General features: G+C 31.7%; 9 protein-coding genes across 9 annotated transcripts; 5 read left to right on the top strand and 4 right to left on the bottom strand. All coding sequences in view use genetic code 12, as the record gives it.

The window, feature by feature from the left end:
* Positions 1–32: 32 nt before the first annotated feature.
* On the top strand, positions 33–458 carry PPT2 (holo-[acyl-carrier-protein] synthase; the record flags this gene model as incomplete). Its single annotated transcript, XM_064906282.1, has 1 exon — positions 33–458. One exon carries the CDS (start codon positions 33–35, stop codon positions 456–458), a length of 426 nt encoding a protein of 141 aa, XP_064760784.1.
* GUA1 (GMP synthase (glutamine-hydrolyzing)) lies at positions 195–2381 on the bottom strand. The gene has a single exon (XM_064903805.1). It carries the CDS (start codon positions 2125–2127, stop codon positions 532–534), a length of 1596 nt encoding a protein of 531 aa, XP_064760783.1. The 5' UTR covers positions 2128–2381; the 3' UTR covers positions 195–531.
* DFJ63DRAFT_182285 (uncharacterized protein) lies at positions 2381–3159 on the top strand. The gene has a single exon (XM_064903796.1). The coding sequence runs from the start codon at positions 2635–2637 to the stop codon at positions 2968–2970; it is 336 nt and encodes a 111-aa protein (XP_064760782.1). The 5' UTR covers positions 2381–2634; the 3' UTR covers positions 2971–3159.
* A 49-nt stretch (positions 3160–3208) lies between these two features.
* Positions 3209–4609, top strand: YTM1 (Ytm1p; the record flags this gene model as incomplete). The annotated part of the gene is made up of 1 exon (XM_064905125.1): positions 3209–4609. One exon carries the CDS (start codon positions 3209–3211, stop codon positions 4607–4609), a length of 1401 nt encoding a protein of 466 aa, XP_064760781.1.
* A 19-nt stretch (positions 4610–4628) lies between these two features.
* On the bottom strand, positions 4629–6193 carry DFJ63DRAFT_319693 (uncharacterized protein). Its single transcript, XM_064907094.1, has one exon. The coding sequence runs from the start codon at positions 6109–6111 to the stop codon at positions 4675–4677; it is 1437 nt and encodes a 478-aa protein (XP_064760780.1). The 5' UTR covers positions 6112–6193; the 3' UTR covers positions 4629–4674.
* Positions 6182–7669, top strand: RAM2 (bifunctional protein farnesyltransferase/protein geranylgeranyltransferase). The gene has a single exon (XM_064907093.1). It carries the CDS (start codon positions 6558–6560, stop codon positions 7536–7538), a length of 981 nt encoding a protein of 326 aa, XP_064760779.1. The 5' UTR covers positions 6182–6557; the 3' UTR covers positions 7539–7669.
* A 5232-nt stretch (positions 7670–12901) lies between these two features.
* On the top strand, positions 12902–14740 carry DFJ63DRAFT_336225 (uncharacterized protein; the record flags this gene model as incomplete). Its single annotated transcript, XM_064908343.1, has 1 exon — positions 12902–14740. The coding sequence occupies one exon, from the start codon at positions 12902–12904 to the stop codon at positions 14738–14740; it is 1839 nt and encodes a 612-aa protein (XP_064760778.1).
* A 2449-nt stretch (positions 14741–17189) lies between these two features.
* On the bottom strand, positions 17190–18683 carry DFJ63DRAFT_288510 (tRNA dimethylallyltransferase; the record flags this gene model as incomplete). Its single annotated transcript, XM_064905151.1, has 2 exons — positions 17190–18521; positions 18582–18683. 2 exons carry the CDS (start codon positions 18681–18683, stop codon positions 17190–17192), a joined length of 1434 nt encoding a protein of 477 aa, XP_064760777.1.
* RIM20 (Rim20p) lies at positions 18677–21347 on the bottom strand. The gene has a single exon (XM_064903808.1). The coding sequence runs from the start codon at positions 21222–21224 to the stop codon at positions 18822–18824; it is 2403 nt and encodes an 800-aa protein (XP_064760776.1). The 5' UTR covers positions 21225–21347; the 3' UTR covers positions 18677–18821.

Below are 21347 nucleotides of genomic sequence, written 5' to 3'. Positions count from 1 at the left end.
GTTTATAAGAACATATATAATTGAGGTCTGGGATGATACGATTTCCAGTTACAAGAGCAATTGGTGTTGATGTCACTAGTATAAGTCGATTCAAGAAGTTGTTGGAAAAGAATAATGATTTTGTGGAGAGACTAAGTTTAAGGTTACTACATCCCAAATATGAATTAAATAAGTTTGTCACTTTAAGAAAGAATCATGAATCAGATCAATTATTATTATTCTTAGCAGGTACTTGGGCTAGTAAAGAAGCATTATACAAATCATTGGATATATCGGATCAGAGATCATTTGAATTCAAACATTGGTACAGGCTGTATGATGAAAATGGTAAACCTTTGATTCAAAGTGATATTCATACAACGGATGAATTTTTACTCAGTTTATCACATGATCAAGATACGGTTGTTGCAAATGTGATACGACAACAGTATATAACTATACCAGATATAACGAAATAGAATATGTATAATGTGTGTAATGTATTAAAATAAAAAAAATTTAGGACTATATCTATCTATGTATATTGCTAACCTATTCCCATTCAACGGTAGCTGGTGGTTTAGAAGTAATATCGTAAGTAACACGGGCAACACCGCTCACTTCGTTGACAATTCTTGAAGCAACATTCCTCAAGAAGGAAGATTCAAACTCATACCAATCAGCAGTCATGAAATCAACGGTAGTAATAGCTCTTAAAGCAATGACTTGTTCATAAGTTCTTTGATCACCCATAACACCAACAGATTTAACTGGTAATAAGGCAGCAAAAGCTTGAGAGATTTCTTTATATAAACCAGCTTTCTTAATTTCTTCAATAAAAATGAAATCAGCTTCACGAGCAATTTTAACTTGTTCTTTGGTAACTTCACCTAAAACTCTAATAGCTAAACCTGGACCTGGGAATGGATGTCTCCAAACTAAATCGTGAGGTACACCTAAAAGTTCACCTAAATGACGAACTTCATCTTTGAATAATTCTCTTAATGGTTCAATTAATTTTAATTTCATATCTTCTAATAAACCACCAACATTGTGATGAGTTTTAATAGTTTGAGATGGACCTTTGAAAGAAATTGATTCAATGACATCAGGATATAAAGTACCTTGTAATAAAAATTCAATTTCTTGACCAGAAGCTGGTTTAATTTTAGCAGCTTCATCTTCAAAGACATGAATAAAAGTGTTACCAATGATTTTTCTTTTCTTTTCTGGATCAGTGATACCCTTTAATCTTCCTAAGAATAATTCTGAAGCATCAACAACAGTTAAGTTAATACCAAGACCTTCAGTTAAAGTTTTATAGACGGTTTCAGTTTCATTTAATCTCATAACACCATTATCAACGTAAATAGCGTGGAAACGTTCACCAATAGCTTCTTTCATAATTTTAGCTCCAACGGTTGAATCAACACCACCAGAAACAGCACCAATAACCTCAGCAGTTGGACCAACTAATTTTCTAATTCTAGCAATTTCAGTATCAACAAAGTTTTCCATACTCCAATTGGTATTAGCTTTACAAATATCAACAGCGAAATTCTTTAATAAGATTTTACCTTGAGCAGTATGAGTAACTTCAGGATGGAATTGAATACCATAGATTTTATCTTCTTCATGGGCAATACCAGCAAAAGGTGAGTTACCTGAGGTAGCAACAACTTTGAAACCAGTTGGTAAAGCATGTAATTTATCACCATGGGACATCCAAACTTGAGAATGGTCAACACCTTTAAATAAGTCACAAGTAGCGTCTTCAACATTTAAAGTAGCTGGACCATATTCTCTTTTGTCACCTCTAGCAACACCTTTACCATTGATCCAAGCTAATTCTTGCATACCATAACAGATACCTAAGATTGGAACATTCAATTTGAAAATATCATGATCAACATGAGGAGCATCTTCAGCATAAACTGAGTATGGACCACCAGATAAAATGATACCCTTTGGTTTCCAAGATAATTCGGAAATTTTTTGAGTACATGGTAACATTTCAGCATAAACATTGAATTCTCTTAAACGACGAGTGATTAAATGAGAATATTGTGAACCGAAATCTAACACCAAGATGGTGTCGAAGACTTTAGTGATTTCAACTTCAACTGAAGCGTCAGTAGTGGTAGACATTGTAATCTATGGATTTGTATATAGTTTGAAGAGGTCAGCTCCCAAGAATCAGAAAGTAGTTAAATTTTACAATATCGATTGACTTTCGATTTTTTTCACAACTCATCGAAAATTTTATCATAAATCGAATCACGTGATCCGTTTTTGACTCTTTTTTTAAATTAGGAAAAGCTTGATAGTTAATATGTAACTATATAATTACAATAATTTGTTCCTCTGGAACAACTTTGTATGATATTTCTGATCAATTATGATCCCATACGACAACTATATTGTAAACATACACAAACCTTCAACGTTTAATTCGATAAACTCACCCAATTTTAAAATTGACTACGGAGGTCCCGCGGAATTTGATCCCATACATAGGGTAAATAAATTGTGCGGAGCACAAATTGAGTTTTAATTTTGAGCGGTTAACTTCTTTATTTACTTTAGTGTTTATTATTTCAAGTACGTATTGTTTTGATTTAATTATCCTGATCAAGTTCGTCCATTGGCTGAGATATGAGATCGCTCCCTCCTCCCAGAGTTACGAGATCTAGAAGATGGAAAAGAATTAGAAGAGCTATTGCTTCATTATTCACTCGGGGTAAGATTTCTGATACTGCTGCTTTTATTCCCAGTTCCAAAATCAATATGAATCCATCTATTTCTACTATTAAGAAGTCACGATTCACTTCAAGGTTTCGGAAAAGCAATTTTACTGATGGAATCGGGTTAAGAGAAAGTGCCAATGCTGGTATAAAGACAGCTGGAATGTTTGGTAAAATGTTAACTAAGGCATCATTCCCATTTTTAAATCATACATCGTCTCAGATCAACATGACAGTTAAGTTTTGAAGACTAATTACCATCATTAACTTGATTACATCATATCCATTATATATAGTCAAATGATAATAATTGGCTTTATTGGTTTAAGAAGCAATTTGGCTGTAAAAAAATAGTTGCAGTAAATTTTGGTCATGTGATCGACTTGAGATGAGAAAAAAAATTTAAGTCTTTTTGAAAAATATGGCAAATAGGTAAGAGATGCTTCAAATTGTTATAATTATTCATTTAAAAGGTTAAAGTAGTCATGAGTGAAGATAAGTCTCAGATTAAGATAAAGTTCTTCACCAAGGAAGAAGATGAGACCTTAAATGTTTCAGAAACACCTTTATTTGTGCCAGCTTCATTAAAGAGATATGGTTTATCAGAGGTGGTAAATCATTTATTAGGAAGAAATGCAGAATCAGACGATACTAAACCAATTCCATTTGATTTCCTTATAGATGGTGTTCTTTTAAGAACATCAATTCAAGATTACTTAACTAAGAATGGTTTATCCAGTGAAGCATTTTTAACCTTGGAATATACAAGAGCAGTACTCCCACCATCATTTTTAGCTTCATTTAATAGTGATGATTGGATATCATCTATTGATTCCATTAATTCTCAATCAAGATCAGTTACATCTACTAATTTAAATATTACTCAACCAAAAATCTTATCAGGTTCTTATGATGGTATAGTTAGAACTTATAACATGTCAGGTAATGTTGAAAAACAATATGTTGGTCATTCAGGACCTATAAGATCAGTAAAATGGATTTCTCCTACTAGAGTAGTATCTGCTGGTAATGATAGACAAGTTAGATTATGGAAAACTTCAAATGATGAAGTTTTAGAAAAGGAAGATGATGATATTGAAGATGGTAAAACTTTAGCTATATTAGAAGGTCATAAAGCTCCAGTTGTTTCTTTGGCTGTTGAATATAAATCTAATCGTATTTTATCAGCTGGGTATGATAATGTCATAGGTCTCTGGTCAACTAATTATAAAGAAATGACTGCTATTAAACCATTAGAATATGATTTAAATGTTATTTCCACTGCATCTAAGAAAAGAAGAAAGATGGCAGTTCAAGATTCCACCATAAGAAGACGTTCTCCATTATCTCTTTTAGAAGGACATTCACAACCTGTTGAAGATATTATATTTGATGCCAATGATGCCACAGTAGCGTACTCAGTATCACAAGATCATAACATTAAAACATGGGATTTAGTAACATCTCGTTGTGTTGATACCAGAAATACACGTTATTCTTTACTTTCAATTTTACAATTACCAAGCTTACATTTATTAGCATCAGGCTCAACTGCTCGTCATATTAATTTACATGATCCTCGTGTAAGTTCAACCACAACAGATCAAACTTCAGCTAAATTAGTTGGTCATACCAATTTTGTGGTTAGTTTATCAGCTTCACCAATCAATGATCATATATTTTCATCTGCATCACATGATGGTACTGTTAAAGTGTGGGATGTAAGAGCTGAAAAATCATTATATACCATTACAAGAGAAGAAAATGAAAATTCTAAACTCAAATCTAAAGTTTTCTCAGTATCATGGGATAGAGATATTGGTATTATTAGTGGTGGTGAAGATAAAAAGATTCAAATCAATAAAGGTTCAGATATTACAAAATAAATAGTGTATAATAGAATAGATGCATTTTTTTAGCTATATACAAGAAGAATGGCAAATTATTTACTTTATTTTGTAGAGTTTTCCTTTCTAGCGGAATTCCACATTGTTAAACCATAGTAACCTTGCCACATACTACTTTTATCCGTTACATAACCGACTAACCCATTTTCAGTAATTTGATTGCTATGTAAACTACTTTTATAATCTTTGTCAACCCAACCCATTTTAGCTCTAATTTGTTTTAATTCATCGGCATTCAATTCAACTTGTGCTGCACTTCCGTATTTCAAAGGACCAACATTAATCCAATGACCTCTCTTGATGTTATTATTTCTTGAATTTGGTGTGGTTAAACTATGAATTGCATCCAAGTAATTGATTAAATTTTCAGCTGTATCAATGAAGAATACTGATACAACTATGATATTTTCAAATTTGTTTGGAGTATCTATCTTAAAATATCTGAAATCTTCATGCAGTAAATGTAAATTATCGGGTTTTGAAGTTAATTGTTGGACTTTTTCTTTCCGGAATTGTGAAGCTGTATCATATAAATTAGAACAAGAATGAACATGAGGGAATAATTCAAAAGTTTTGGCAGTTGATGTTTTATTGTCTGACGATTTATCTGCATATATGAATTGATTACAAGCATGCATTAAACCTGAATACTCTACCCCATAAACAGCCCCGAAGGTAGGCTCCCCTTTTTCAGATCCAAATTTAGCAACTTCATGAGCTACTCTACCTAATCCCGAACCAGGAATAACTATACATGTCTTTTCTCTCATATTTACAGGAACTGTAGCATCTAATTGTTGTCTGACATATTTCAAAATAGGATTAAGTTCGGAGAAGCCTTCCACATTCCAATCTCTTAAATAGTGACCAATCGCTTCAATGACTCTGTAGTTAGTAGATGATGTTTGATTGGAACTACTATCATTTTTCAATTTTTCAAAATCATGATAAGATAATCCAAAATCAGTTACTGATTTATCTGCAATCGCATTTAAGAAGGATTGATTTGATTGGATCGAGGTATCAATTTTTTTCAATTTATCTAAATAACCAATATCTTCACATAACTTCTGTTGTCTCCAAGTCATCAATTTGAAAAGTTTTCGTCTTCTATCATTAGTTTTCTTGGAATTAGTAGCATATGCTTGTAAGGATTTTACAGCAGTTAAGATTTCTAATTGCGAATTATCACTCAAAGCCAAGAATTTATCATAACCAGGACCTTTTGAAGATGAAAGTTTAGGTAAACTTGTGGCCTGGAGACCGACTATTCTATCTATGAGTTTGGAGAAGTATGGAACTGAATTTTGGATAAATGATTGAAATAGATTAGTCCGAGATATCATATTTGAGAAAACGAACACTGCCACTAACACCGGGATTTGAGATCTTCCATAAAGATAACTTAAAACTAAATAAATAATCGAACTTGATGTAGCAGCTAGTAAGAACAATTCGTGATCTGAAAGAACTGTAGTCATGGAATCAGATTTAGACTAGACGAAATCCCAACAACTATCACAGTCAAATGTTAACGGTCTTTTTTGAACCTTTTTTTTTTTTGCCGTACAATCAGAATGAACGTGGAAGCTACGGCTAAAAATCGATCTAACTGTATAGTGATATAAAATGTGAGTTCTAGGGATACTTGGGTTTAACTGACATACATAATCAGATTAGACTTGATCGTTGATACCTCTGTACTGATGATTGTTAATAGTGAAAGTGGTAAGATCGTATAACTTTAAATTTGTGAGATTGAATCCACATTGTACAGGACTAAATAGGAAACTTTTCTTCAAACAGTTACATCATTATATGATTTCGAATATCTATATAAATAAATATATATATATATATATATATCCAATATCATTTGAGATTTGTTTGATCTTATTATTTCAATTCTAAGGATCAAGTTGATAAGATGAGTAATGATTACAATTTTGATGATGTTATCCCTGTTGAGATAAATACAGAACAACCACAATTATGTCAAATTTTATATGATGATGAATATAAAACTACCATGGGGATATTGTTAGCCTTATTGAAAAATGAAGAATATTCCGAACGAGCCTTGTATATTACCCAGAAGGGTATTGAGTTATTAGCTTCTCATTATACGATATGGATTTATCGTTATGATATTTTAACTAAGTTGAATAAGGATTTATTTGAAGAATTAGATTGGTGTGAACAAGTTGCTTTGGAAAACGAAAAGAATTATCAAATCTGGAATTATCGTCAATTGATTATTGATAGAATCTTAAAAACATCTGGTGATGAAAAAGAAGGTTCCACTAAAAGAAAATATGAACCTCATAGAGAATTTCCCATTTTAGAGGCCATGTTAGACTCAGATCCTAAGAATCATCATGTATGGTCTTATAGAAAGTGGTTAGTAGAGAAATTTGATTTATTCAATGATCCAAAAGAGTTGGAGTTTGTTGATAAATGTATTTTAGCTGATTTGAGGAACAATTCAGCTTGGAATCATAGATATTTCCTTAAATTTGCTAAAGTAGACTTGATCACTGAAGAAAGTGTTAAAAACGAATTACAGTATGTGGAATCATTAATTGAGCAATTACCACAAAATCCGTCTAGTTGGAATTATCTTATTGGAATATATCAAAAGCAAGGACTTAAACTTTCAGGTTTAGAAGACTTTTGTTTAAAATTCATAAATTTGAAAGAATTGGAACTCAATGATAATAGTTTCAAAGCGGTTAAGAGTTTATATGCTTTAGAAATGCTTGCTAAAATCTTTTTGGAAAGAAAAGACTATAAAGATTCTATTAAAGTATACGACTTATTAGGAACACAATATGATACCATACGTTCAAATTACTGGAAGTATGAAAAGAGTAAAGTTGAAACGATAGTTGGAGGAACTACTCATTGAGCACGTTCAACAATATCAAAATTATTCTGATTAAATGATGTTATGAATGATTGTATATAAAATAAAATTTCAGATTAGTCCTTAAATTACTAATAAACTCTATTACGAATAAATGCATTTTAGTTCTATATTGGTTTGTAGAATAAGGTTTCATCAGAACTTATGTGAAGTAATTATAAATTGAACAAACAAATTGATCAAATTTGTTATCCCTATTGCATGGTCTATTGTCGCAAATTTCAAGAAGAAATTCGACAGATCATTGTCTATAGCTCAAATCTAGTTATAAGTTAATCTGATTAAGGCACGAATCAATATCTCATTCAGGAGATCGCATCTATTGTCAATTAGAAAACTCCATTGTGCGATTTCAATATTATCATGAACATGAAATTTAAGGGTGAAGTAACTAAAAGTCATTTCCATACTCAAACTAATTAAACTATTTCATCCATTTAACAATAGCGTACCTAATCTAATCAGTCAAATATAAGCGTTCTTTACTTTCAACTTACAGAAACTAACATGTGCATAGTAAAAATAAATCTCAGCATGGTTGTGATTTTCTATTTAAACTCATGTGCCATGGTAAATACTTCATTATTCAAGTCAAACTACAATTAGTTTGTGTTCATTGTTTTATATTTGTTCCCATAAAAAATGTATGGCGCTGCGGTGCTAATAATGCAAGATCTTTACATGAGCCACTTGGTGTTGTGAGCACCGAGAAAAATTGCTCTATTAAGCAAAATTTTTCAGTTTGCTCACTAGTGCTTTTTCCAATTAGCCAATAAGAGCAACTTAACCTAAAGAAAAGGGGCAAACTTCGTAGTCCTTTAGTTAAGTTGTATTGCATGCATTGTTCCATGAAACTATTGAAGGCGACAGTTGAGTCTTTACAGGACAATTCATGTTGTAAATCATTGCTTGTTGAGCACATCACTCCTGTCAAGTTTAGTGAGGGGCAACGACTGAAAAATCAGTCAAAGTCAATATTTTAGGCTGAAACCATTGTCAACTACAGAGAACAAAATGGTTTTCTTCTACACACCATTAAAAACCGTTGGTAGTTCAGTAACGATTAGGGGTAGAGTAAATAAAAGGAGCACAACCAATGCGATTACGGTAAGCGTCCATGGTTTCTAAACAGATATTTTATAGAGTGCGACTTGCAGTTTTCCTAAACGAGTATAAGCTATTTTAGTAGTAGTCGTCTGTTTTAAGGGTGGATGGAAAGTATAACGGTAAAATTAAGCACGAAGAATAAAATACAAAGGGGTTATAGCATAGCTTAGGGAAATCAAAAAAAAGTCTAGATTTGGCCTCCTAAATTAAAACAAAAAAAATCTTCTTTTGTGCATTTGCTTAACTTGCAAAAATTTAAACAAAAAATTAAGAAAAATAATAACCAGTAAATACATAAAATAAAAATTTTTCAAGTTTGAACCTGTAAAAGTTTATTGGACCATATTCTTCTTACTTACCAATTGTTCGTATTTCAAGAACCACAGTAACTTCGTCTAGTATCACCACTAAGGATGTTCAGATAGTTACATAGAACTCAGGTTATTGTTTCACCTTGGCGTTATTTTCTGGTCATTATGTGACTATGGTTGAGAGGAGAAAATTTTGACCTCTATCAACCAATTATAATTAGAATTTGATATATGTAGACTCTAATTAGAATATTTAGTTATATTGAGTAGCTGCAATCATGAAATTGAATGGCAAATTTGAGGACGAAGAACCTTTTTCAACTGCAACCTAGAAAGTTTAAATCTTTGATCAATTAATTTTGACGTTTATTGAATACGGTATAGAGCTCGTACGACCAAAAAAAACTTTGTTCAAATTATAGATTCATATACCACAAAAGTTAAGTTCAACTTTACTTTGCAACTATAAAACTTTAAAGTCAGAAAGTAGCTCTCTTGATTGGCTATTATAAGGATAACAAAAGTAGTCCAACTAATAATATGTGAAAAGTTCTCTGTCAATAATGAAAATTACGCCAGTGTCCCCCATTTTCAAGTTTGATTTTTGATTTTAAATATTACAACGTTAATTATGTCTAACTTTAGTTAAATTATGCTTTACAACCGGTGTACATGCCAATTCAGGATGTATTAATTATCCTTCCATAGAAAAGCAGGAAACAAATAACCTGATTTCTGATTGTAAATCTTCTACATTCATCATGCTATGGTTATTATTTTGTCAAATACCGTGAAAAATTTAATATCCCGTTCACTTTTATTATTTCGGAGGGCCGTTTCTTCTAATTTATTTTGAAGCATTATACCCATTGTTAACTATATCGCTATCTTATTTTTTAAGGTTTGATAGTAGGTTTTTTTTTTTCCTCACTACTTTTTTGTACTCACTATGGTTATGTCCCTATTACCAATGGCAATGAAGGGCTTCTGCATGACAGCAAAAAAATATACTTCCAATCATGGACGTTACCAGCAGATGTGAACAGGGAATTCTTAAGTTTTTCAAAGTTGAGCAGTCTTCTCACAAGCCAGTTAAAGGGCAAATTCTTGGTAAGACAAATTGCCTTTCATTGTCGAACTATCAAAGTTTATAGAGATTGATAGCGTACAAAGGCGAAATTAGAATATTTAGCGAGTGCACAATGTACACAATAAAAACAATGTGCACATGCTACATATACACAAAAAAATATTCTTAATTTAATGTCTCTTTTCTTACTTGACTTTACTGTGGCCTCCCCTTTCCCCCCTACAATAATTACTGGATCAAATAAAATTTTAGTGAGGATTTTATATTAGTGAAAAGGAAAATTAACCGCGCTATTGAGTTATATTAATTTATTTTCTTTTCTTCACTGTACGTCTGCTTTAAAGGCGAATAAGAAATAGGGGCTCGTTACGAAATTATACTTCAGAATTTAGTTTTCGAAGGTTTGATCTGACCCTTTAGTTTTACGCACCAGTTGTCCTGTTTTATTGGTTTAAATTAGATCCAAACTGTGTGTGTCTCTCGTAGTTAAATATGTGGTATTTTTTTAATCATATTTCTCACTAAATAGGTGAAAATCTTGGGCTGATAGATAATTATTTTCTGTCTAGAGAAATTTATTTTTTCCAATTTTACTTAGCTCTATAGTATTATTATTTAAGTTAGATATTACTTGAAGCGATGGAAATCAGAATCAGGTGAATAAATTGTATCCGATTATTAATTCATTGTTTCTAGATTACCAAATCCAGTAGAAGAATAATTCTTAATAATTCTTATTACTCCCTATGGTATTTGTCACCAGTATTCTAAAATTTTAAATACTGTAAACTTTTTTTTTTCCACCTAACTTTATTACAACCGTGATCTTGATTAGCGAGAATGTAACTACGACTCACTTATTCTTGGCCCTAGATTATACCTGTACTGGTTAGAAGTTAAATGAATAGAATAACCCGAATTATATTAGACCAACGTAGAGCAGACCATACATTTTTAATGTGTTAGTGTCAGTCTGTGTTAGAGAAAGGGAGTGTGCGTGTATCGGTGCAAAATATTTATTACCCTCTGTATCTCTAGGAATTACAGTAGCTCTATTCCACATTCACCATTCTTTCACAATTTGTTGAAACTATGTAATAGTTACATGAATTCGTATTTGATTTGCAATATCGATATCTTCATGTAGTTGTGAGCAATGTAGTTGTAGAATTGTAAATCTATTTCTCCAGTTGTCATATAATTTGCAGGTTAAAATTAAAAGCGATGGTTGTATACAGGTTTTGGTATAATTCAATTCCATTCTCAGCCTTTATATTACATACAGGATAATTAACCAGAATTTGCCTAATCTAGTAACGTTATTAAATTAGTGTATTAAACACTGCGGATAAAGTGCAGAATGCGTTTAAAATTGGACAAATACGATCTACCCTTTCATTACATGGCTATAGGTCTGTATTTGTGGAGAGAATGAACTGAATGATATCGGAGTAATCTTTCATAACTCGATTGGCATAAACAAGTAAAACAAACCACAATGTTGAATTAGACGTTATAGTTATAGTTATATAACGTCTTCTGTTTCTGCTTTTGTTTAAAGCCTCTGAGGATTTTTGGATTTTGAGTGTTTTAGTTTAATCTTTTTTTGTTTCTGAAATTAAACCTTTGAAGGATGTGTTTTACCCAAAACTTTCAGTCTTGTGCCAGAGTGATAACAAGAGAATGTGTAAAAGTAGAGCCTTTACTTTGTCTCATGGGTTTAAGCTTTTTAATGCTTTCTATTGTTCTGTGATAATTGTTGAATTGAAACATGGAATCAGATCCAGACCTTTTAGCATAGGTCTATCAAAGGTCAATCCATGAAAGACGTTACGAAAAATAGATTATCTCTCATAAAGATAATGCAGTTGAAAATTAAACGGTATTACGTCTAATTTGGGGTTGAACTTCATTGTTCGTTACCGAAATACATTAATTCAAAACTTAGGCTAACTTTCAGTGAGACCTTCGGGATTATCTGGAGCCGCTCCTTGATGGGCTACCCTTTGAAATGCTTACTTTTAATACTAACTGCCCCTATTATTTATGACAAAAACCTAAACACTTCTGAACACTTGCAAAACTCAATGTCTCTTTTGTTAAGTCTCGTTATCGAAAAGTGACAAAGAATCACTGGTGTTGGTTGATAAGTAATCACAAGCTAAATATACTGATAAGTTTATCACAAATAATTATTTATCAACAACTACTCTAAACTTTATTTGCAAAATCCATATCAATTTACATACAAGTTTAAACATTTCGTACACATTTTCGGTTTTATCACTCACTTTCTCGCTCATTAGATTGGTATGAATACCATTAAGATTTAAAAATTTGACCAATTCATACAAATCATGAGGACAGGGACAACTGCGAATAGCACAAACGAGTTCAGCACAATCCCATCGACTTAGCTACAAAATCAGAATTTTGATTCACAAAGTCATATTTGTGCATGATGAATAAAAAATAAATGTTCAAAATTAAACAAACTGGAATATTTTTTATGGCGTGTCATTTTGTGTAATTTAACTTTATTATTTTTTTTTTGAAAGGAAAATAAAAATGGATAACCGTTAATCAGTTTACACTTTGACCTGCACTTTTGCTTTTTATATAGTAAAAATATTAAAAAATATCAACTTAAAAAAGAATTATATATAACCAAATCTAAGACGTAAAAATTTCCAAAAAATTATTACATGTATCAACCTCCTTACATTATTCAATTATTCAGTATAAATTAGTATTATTCAGTATCTAGACTACTACAAAGCTCATTAATAATCAGCTGAACCTGCCTTAGACCTGAATTATCAAGCAAGTCCAGAAAAATGAGCGGTGATTACGGTGGTTTAGGCATTGTTCTAGAAGAAAGGGAACCGCCTTCTTCTACTACAACTTTCACTCAACATAAGAAGTCTATAACATCAATATCGTCATCTTCTATAATAACTCCATCAGGATCAGAATCAATGTCCAGACGACAAAGTCATAATGAAATTTTGTTAACAACATCAGCTGACAAAATAATTGGCAACACCAATACCGTAGATAATGAGATCTCATCTCAAATTTCAACTATTATGGACATCAACGCATCAAGAAGTTTAGATAATGATGGATTTGAACCTAATAATCATGTTAACTCAACTACTACCATTCAAGAAAAGTCAGCCATAGAAACAGAAACTTTATTACCTCCATTGCCTGATGATTCAAGTGATCTCATTCCTCATAGTAGCACTTTAATCAAGAAATCTTTAGTAGTTGATACATCATCTATCAGTGGAACCAACAGTTTAACATCTCCACTATCATCATCTATTCCAGTTTTGAATAATCCATTTACTGTTGCTAATGAGGATTTTGACAATCAGAATCCTTTATCAACTTTAACTTCAAATAATACTTCAACTAAGGAAGGCGAAATTTCAAGTTTGCATCAATCAGATTTTTCTGAATTTTTAAATCAAGATCAATCATTTTCAAATTATGAGTTAGATTCACCAAGTCTCGTTATTGATTCGTCAAATTATCAAATTTTCCCTTCATTAACTCCAAGTAATGGCAATAATTCGGCTGCCAATTTAAATAATGGTTCAACTTCAATAGCTAGTACCATGAGTGGTAACAATAATCAAGTAAATGCTCCATCTACGAATTCATCATCTACCAATAATAGCTCCTCTCCCTTAAAAAGATTAAAAAGTTTGAAAAACGGGATTAGAAAATTATCATTAGGAAGTAGTAACAATTCATCAAGTTCCTTGCCACCTCCATCTACTGCATCGCAAGTACCACAACCACAGCCATTAAAAACAAGTGTGTCAGCCAGACCTTCAGTTAGCCCTTTGCAAGAAGAGCTTGTGACATCATTGTCTCAACCACAACCTTTCCGTCAACAACAACAGTCACGATCATCCACGTCTTCTTCATCCAATTCAAGTCTTTTATCCCATTTGAATCCAAATCCTACAACTTCTTCCGTGAATACCAAAGGTAAGAGATCAAGAACCTTATCGAATTCAGCGATGTTAACTCCTGTTACTCCACCATTAACTTCACCAATAATTACTATATCTGAAAATTTGTCAGCCACAAAGAAGGCATTATCAAACATAGAACAAAATTATTTTGATGTTATCAATTCAAAGTTTAACAGTCAAGTACTTTCATCTTCAAGTGAATCTGAATCGAGTAATAGTATACTTCGTCATCAAGCTCGAGAATCTCAAATTGTGAATGATTCTGAATTTGTTAGTCGTGGCAGAGTTAATTCAATTTCTGAATTAACAAGTTCAAATGAATTATTTGGTTATGCCGATTATTTGAAACGCCAAAAACAATCAATTACTGATGCATTTGAATTAACTAAAAAGCATTTAATTGATAGTGGATGGTGTTCTGATCATGATTTGAATAATTTACAATTACAACAAGATTCATCAATGAGTCAATTAGATACTAAATTGTTACAAATTGAAGAGAAATTAAATCGAGAATTCGAGATATCATTATTAAACGATTCATATAATGAACAAGTCAGGTCAAGAACTTCTTCAATGAAGAAGAAACAATTGGCCAAGGCATTACAAAATGAAAAGGATTTACCCATAAGTCCAAGTTTAAAAGTCTTAGAAAGTAGATGTTTTTCATTTGCTGATATCTAAGTATCTTTTACAAAATATTGAGTATTACAACTCAATCACAGCTCACACGAAAAGTCATGTTTACTTTTTTAAAAGATTAATTATAATCTTCTATATTAACGACCAAATTTTACTTTCTTTTTATATAATATTAATGTTCAATGATTATTTTGGGGTTCTTTTACTATCCGGGGTTTTAAGTATAGCGGATTGCTATGTTTATCATTTTTTTTATACAACTATATTTATTTTTTATTATCAAGCTACTACTTGCTTTTTTCTTTCATTATACTAGATTAGAGTCTATTACTACAATAACTACCTTTATTTCATTATATTTGCTATTGGATGCCATGAGTTCACGATGGATTTGCAATTTGAAATGCAATCTCATGAAATTATGCGAAGATTATTTTCGCATTGACAATATTATTTAATAATTATACTGTCAAGTTTCATTTTAGCAACAATCACCTTGTATTCCTTTACAACTGTTTCATTGCCCCTTTAGCTCAAATTTTAAAACTTACATATATATATTTTTCTACATTTATAGAGTTTGGTAAAAATAAATAAGAATTTCTTCTATTTTTATGGAAATGTTCCGAATTAAAATGATCTGTATAATAAACAGCAGGCCACTTGGTAGTTCATGGTTACTTAGTCAGTGCTAACGACGAAGAGACACTTATTGTTGAAGTTGTGCAGAGTGCGGAAACCTATTTGAATGTGGCTTTAAATGGTAAACAATTCAATTATTTCCATTTAGTTTTTAGTTTCTGATTGTCAACGTATGATGAAACTCAAGTCGTTGCCTAAAAATTAAGCATTACTTCGCCAAAAATTGACAATCCTAGTTTTAGAGGCGAACTCAGAAAAAGTGGAGAAAAGCATATGGAAGTAATGGAACACTTCCATAGGAGTAGCATTCTACAACCGATTCCAGACTATTCTATAACTAATAGGGAGGTAAGACACATTAAAAGTAACCTTATCGTGTTCATTAAGGTTAAAGATAAAGCACTTTGAACTTTAAAGCTCAATTGCTTATATGTATTCTGAATTACTGAAGTAAGTAATATTTTTGCGCTTAAACAGTTGCCTCACTCAACTGTACATTAGCATACATGATTAACACATTAAGTAATTTGCCGTAATTGTAGACCTTATTGTTAACTTCGTTTATCATTATGATTATGATTGTGATTTATGATTGCGCAAGTTGGTAGGGAGTAATTGCCAATTTGGGGAGGATGGATCACTATCGCTAACTTTTATTACATATTGCAGCTTTTAAAGTAGATTGATATAGTTTATATAGAGTAACCGGGGAGTGTTAATGATATGTCAAAAACCTTAAACTTTCTTCCAACCTAGTCGGCAAATGAACTTTTTGATCTCTAACCAAGTCTACTTCCAGAACAGTACGGTAATCTACATCTTCACAGACCCTTCGAAAAACAGAGATCATCCTTGGGGGAAGAACACGGGTGTTCCGAGATATTTTTAACCAAGCACCTTGATGCCACTTGGAAAAGTTATTTGTGCTTTAAGCATATACCTGATTGCCAGTAAAAATATCCCAAGAAAATATTCGTACCTCAGTCAAGTTACTGAAACTGACTGAGATAATATCATCCGTTAGCCAGCTTAACTCAGCGTTACTGTACATCGGGATATCTATTCTTTCAAACCCGTTGAATAGAAGTTTATCTGACAGTATTTTGGTAACTACTCGGAAAAACACTACTCTTCTTGCATATTATAACATCTACCAACAGGTAAATTTAAATGAATCATAACCTATCAATGTTTCATGAGACAATTATTGTCATTATGATGAACTGATGGGATAGATAATGAAGAAGAATAATAAATATATCATTTGTAAAACACTAAAAAATTTAATAAAATTGTATCGAATACACAGAATCCAAGTAAATTGCTACGATCCTATAATAATATAAAAAGCAAGCTTAGTATGAGGTTGTAGTTCGAATATCATTAATCTCGCTTTCCTTTTCCCCTCCAGTCATTCATTACAAAGGAATGGTGCAGTGAATAGGAAGCTTTCGTATCAAAGAGTTAAGAAGAGTAAATAAAAATTTTCAAATTTTTTTGTAAGGCTAAATATTTTTTTATAGTGATGGCGCTACAAAGTTTGTGTAATTTTGGTACCAGCTAATACGCAGGAAGAAATATATTTATGGCTGTTATTAGGGTTAAACCTAGTCTTTTGATATTTTACTGTTTTAAATGAATGTTGTTATACTGAAACGTTGGATAATGTCCAGCACGTTACATTTATCACTCGTAACTGTAATCAACGCTACTTTTAAAGTTATTTTGGAGAACTTTTTTAAGCAGATTTTAGCATGAAAAATTGCAAAAAAATAGATATTATATGTTTTAACTTATAAATTCTATATTTACTAATTATTTATTCATGATTACATAAATGATTCGCTATTTATTGCTCATCAAGCTTTAAAGACTTTCTACTTTTCTCCGTGACCGTACTATCTCCATATTGTTTTAGCAACTCTAAATGCTTTCTTTTCTTTTCACCAGCCGATACTTGCTTTTTATGTCTTTTACTATTTACATGAATTTGCCAACTTTCATCCCCTACAGCAATTAATGCATTGCCATTCTTATCTTTGCAGATTGGACATGTATAATGCTTCCAATTTGATTCGGAACCTATAACCTTATTACTTTTGTAACTTGAAAAAAAATCATCATCAGGAATCATTTCTTTCAAATTTTCTGGAGCTTGAGGTAATGTTATTGCTTTAGGACCACCGGCAAGAAATTGTTTCGTTATCTCAACTCCTCTAGAACTCACATTCGAGTTCCATACATTAAGATCAGTAGCATCCAATAAATATAATTTCCCTCCGTATTTAAATCCAAATCGGGATTCTTTTTGCAATTCAACTGATAATAACTTCTTTATCCACTTAACTTGATACTTGGCATACTGTCTCGTTCTGATTTGCATTCGTTCAACTCCTTCTTTATACAATGGATTATCTATTTCTTCCCCATTAGTGGCATCTAACCATGGAATAAACTCCTTAAACCCAATAACTTGCCATATTCCTGATGAACAGTCAGGCGGTGGAGATTGTGATTTATATACATCATATAGTTCTTTGATTTCTTCTAAAGCTCCAGATTCCATCATCTTATCCACTCTAGTATCAAGTCGCTTTTTTAGAACTTCTGGATCAGAATAAACCCAAAATAATAATGTATTATATTTCAAAGAGGAATTTTCTAGTTCCTCAAGCTTTTGATCATGATATATCGATGATGGTTTCTCCCCAGTTTCATAAAATATTTCCAACGCTCTTCTTAACTTTCGTTTATCTTGTGGATGGAACTTTTCAACTATTATAGGATCTATGTTTTTTAACTCTTCGAATATATTCTCCACAGGTCCATCTAATAATTTAATTTGATCTTCACTTAATTGTTTCTGTTCTATTTCTTCAGTTGAATTCCCAATCGTCTTATTGTTAAATAGAAGATTCAGCAAGTAATAATGAGTCCCTCCTATTATGATCGGTATTTTGCCTCTACTGTAAATATCTTCAATGGCCTTATTGGCTTCTTCTGAAAATCGATGTATGAAATATTCTTCATTCCAATTAACATGATTCATGACGTGATGAGGTACTCCATATCTCTCTTCCATAGGATGTTTGTTTGTTATATTATCCAACTTCTTATATACTTGCATGGAATCTGCATTGATGATTTCCCCATTAATGGCTCTGGCAAGATCTATACTGAACTATAATAATTGTTAGTATCTAAACTTAAGTACAATCATCTCACTCCATCATATACATACTTGTGATTTTCCCACACCAGTGGTCCCCACTATACTTATGATATTTCTTTTTGGCTCAGTCATTATTCGATTCCTTAAGTATCTTAAATACCTAGCTATCATTAAGTGTATCTACACACGTATTAGATCATCATTGAAGACATCTATGAATTTAAAAACTATACAATTCTCATTGCTACAAAAAAAAAAAAGATGGATCCGCAAAAAATAAAGTATGGAGTAAATTTTCAGCTATTTAATCTAATCAAACTTAATACCGTGATTTGGATTCCATACACCTTTAGCACCTGGAGCATATAATCGAGGTTTTTGAGATGTTTCTTGCACTTCTGGTTCAATTTCTCTTAATTCCCCTATTTCACTATTTGTCTGTGATGTTGTAGTTGTAAGTTCATTTTCTAGTCTTACTTGATTTAAATGTGGATTTCTCATTCTATTATTGATTTCAAGTTCCAAATCTCTGGCTTCTAAACGTCTATGGTATAAAAAGTCATCACATTCTTTTAAAACTCCATTCCCCTTGGCAATGAAGTCACTGTAAAACTTTGACCCTTCATTCAAGTTCGAAATAACTTCTAAATACTTTGCGTATACAGTCTCTAAGGTTTGTAATACTTCTTTTCTTTTAGTTTGGGATTGATTATTTTCAGAATTAAATTCTGATATAAATCGATTATTCAAAGTATCTATTTCATTCTCTAACTTTATCTGATCTTTCTTCAGTGATTCTAACACTTTCAAATCATCATTAAAGATCTTTAAATGTCTTTCATAAACTGGTTCAAATGCACGAGGATTTATATTACCATTATCATCATACATCTTATCTTGATTAGCTTTATATTCTTCTAAAGCAAGAGGTAGTATATTATGATCTCTTACTTTCATCTCTAAACCACTTAGGAATTCTTTTCTCTTTTCTTCCATCTTAATTACCTGATTTAAAGCATCTCTTAAATCACTTATGATTATTGAAATATCTCCTTCTAATGCAACGTAAGATGAATTTGGTATGAAATCAATCAATGATTCATACCCACCACAATAAATCTCTAAGAATGGTTTTAGTTCTTGGTATTTCAAAGCAACAAGATTATCACCTGATTTAGCTTGTTCTTGATAATTTGACATCTTAGTGATTTTTTCAATCAAATCTTTAGTAGCTTCATGAGTAGATGGTTTATTCCAATTCTGAGTACCAAATTTCCTTCTTAACATTTCATCTTCATTCGCTTCTAGTTGTAATCTACCTGAACATTCATCAATTAATCGTCTACTTTCTTTAGACAATTCAGATATTTCTTGAATCGATTGTTCTATTATTCTGGTACCACCTAATGAAACAATTTCTTGTGAATGCTGAATGATGGATTTTGGTAAATTTTCTGGTTGTTGAATAGAATCAATTGAGGCAGGTAGACCTCTATCTGCCAAAAACTTAACTAAAATATTATTTAGAGCTTGAGTAGGATCAATGAATTTTTCTCGTATATAGTTTTCTCTTCTTTCATGGAATGCTTGAGCTACTTGGATGATCACATGAGGTAATAATGCTTTAAATATAGTACTTGATTTAACATCAGGATTCAATAGGAACTCTGGAATAGTGAGTTTTATCATTGAGGTTCCGATCAATGGTTTTAAATCTTTGGCATTTGGAACTAGTTTCAAATAAACAAGATCATTTTCCTTTTCGGATATTCTAAGTGTATTTTGAATTGTATCAGTTAAACCTTCAAAATCTTCAATCACAAAGTTATTTACATATCGTTTATAGTTTTTAGCCATGGCACAAGTTTCTGCTGCAACTCTCAAGTATGCAATCTGTTCACCATATTCAAAGGTATCTTGAGATAGGGTTGCCATTCTGAAATTTGCTGCTGCTTTGAAATGGAATTTCTTAATGGCAATATGATTGGTCCATTCGATCTTAATGAAATCTGATGTGTTGGCATTTTCCAATGCTAAGGAGTAATATTCTGAGGCTTGAATTGATAATCTAGCAATAACTGAATCTTTAATTGACGGGTTCCCAATTGCTTTTTGCCATATGGTTTCTTGAGCTTGAGCTAACATTAATTGTTTTAAACAATCAAGGGTATGAAATTGAAGATCAGACGGTATGTGGATTTTCAGGCTTGATGAAATATGATCTTCATTTTCTAATTTGACAGCGGAGATGATATAATCAAAACATCCCGCTGCTAATTGGAAGTATGCACAAGCATTCTTTAAACCTTCATCAGTATGTCTTGATTCCAAAAGAGCTAATTGAGAATAAGTACTCCCCAATTGAAACACTATATTTAATTGTTCGATCTTTAATGATCTTGATTTTGTGGGGCCACCAGGGAATGATGTTAAAGTACTATACCACCCAAATTCAACACAATCATCGGGGAATTTCTTTCGAATACTTTGGAGACATATGAAATACTCTTTTAATAATGCTTCTGATTCCAATAACAATGTTTCATTCTTTAAATTACTAATTTTAGATCGCAAATTATTGACCAACAATAAATCTGTTTCAAATGTCGATGGAGGTTGGAAATAATCTGATTTTATAACTTCTCGTAATTCATCTCCTAGATTTATGGGCTTCGACTGCCTGAATGGGATATATAATAGATTGGTATTCATCTTGATATAGAGTTATACCTTAATTGATGCTAAATCTATAGTTAGCGCAATTTTATGTAAACAAAAACGTCAACTCCATCTTTCCTTTTTTTGATGCTACACCTAAATTACACAACGCATTTA

The sequence above is a fragment of the Scheffersomyces coipomensis genome (genome assembly GCF_036884675.1).
Source record: "Scheffersomyces coipomensis strain NRRL Y-17651 chromosome Unknown DFJ63scaffold_5, whole genome shotgun sequence".
Lineage (NCBI taxonomy): Eukaryota > Fungi > Ascomycota > Pichiomycetes > Serinales > Debaryomycetaceae > Scheffersomyces > Scheffersomyces coipomensis.
The sequence above is the reverse complement of the archived record's forward strand: the minus strand, read 5'-3'. Positions and strand labels throughout refer to the sequence as shown.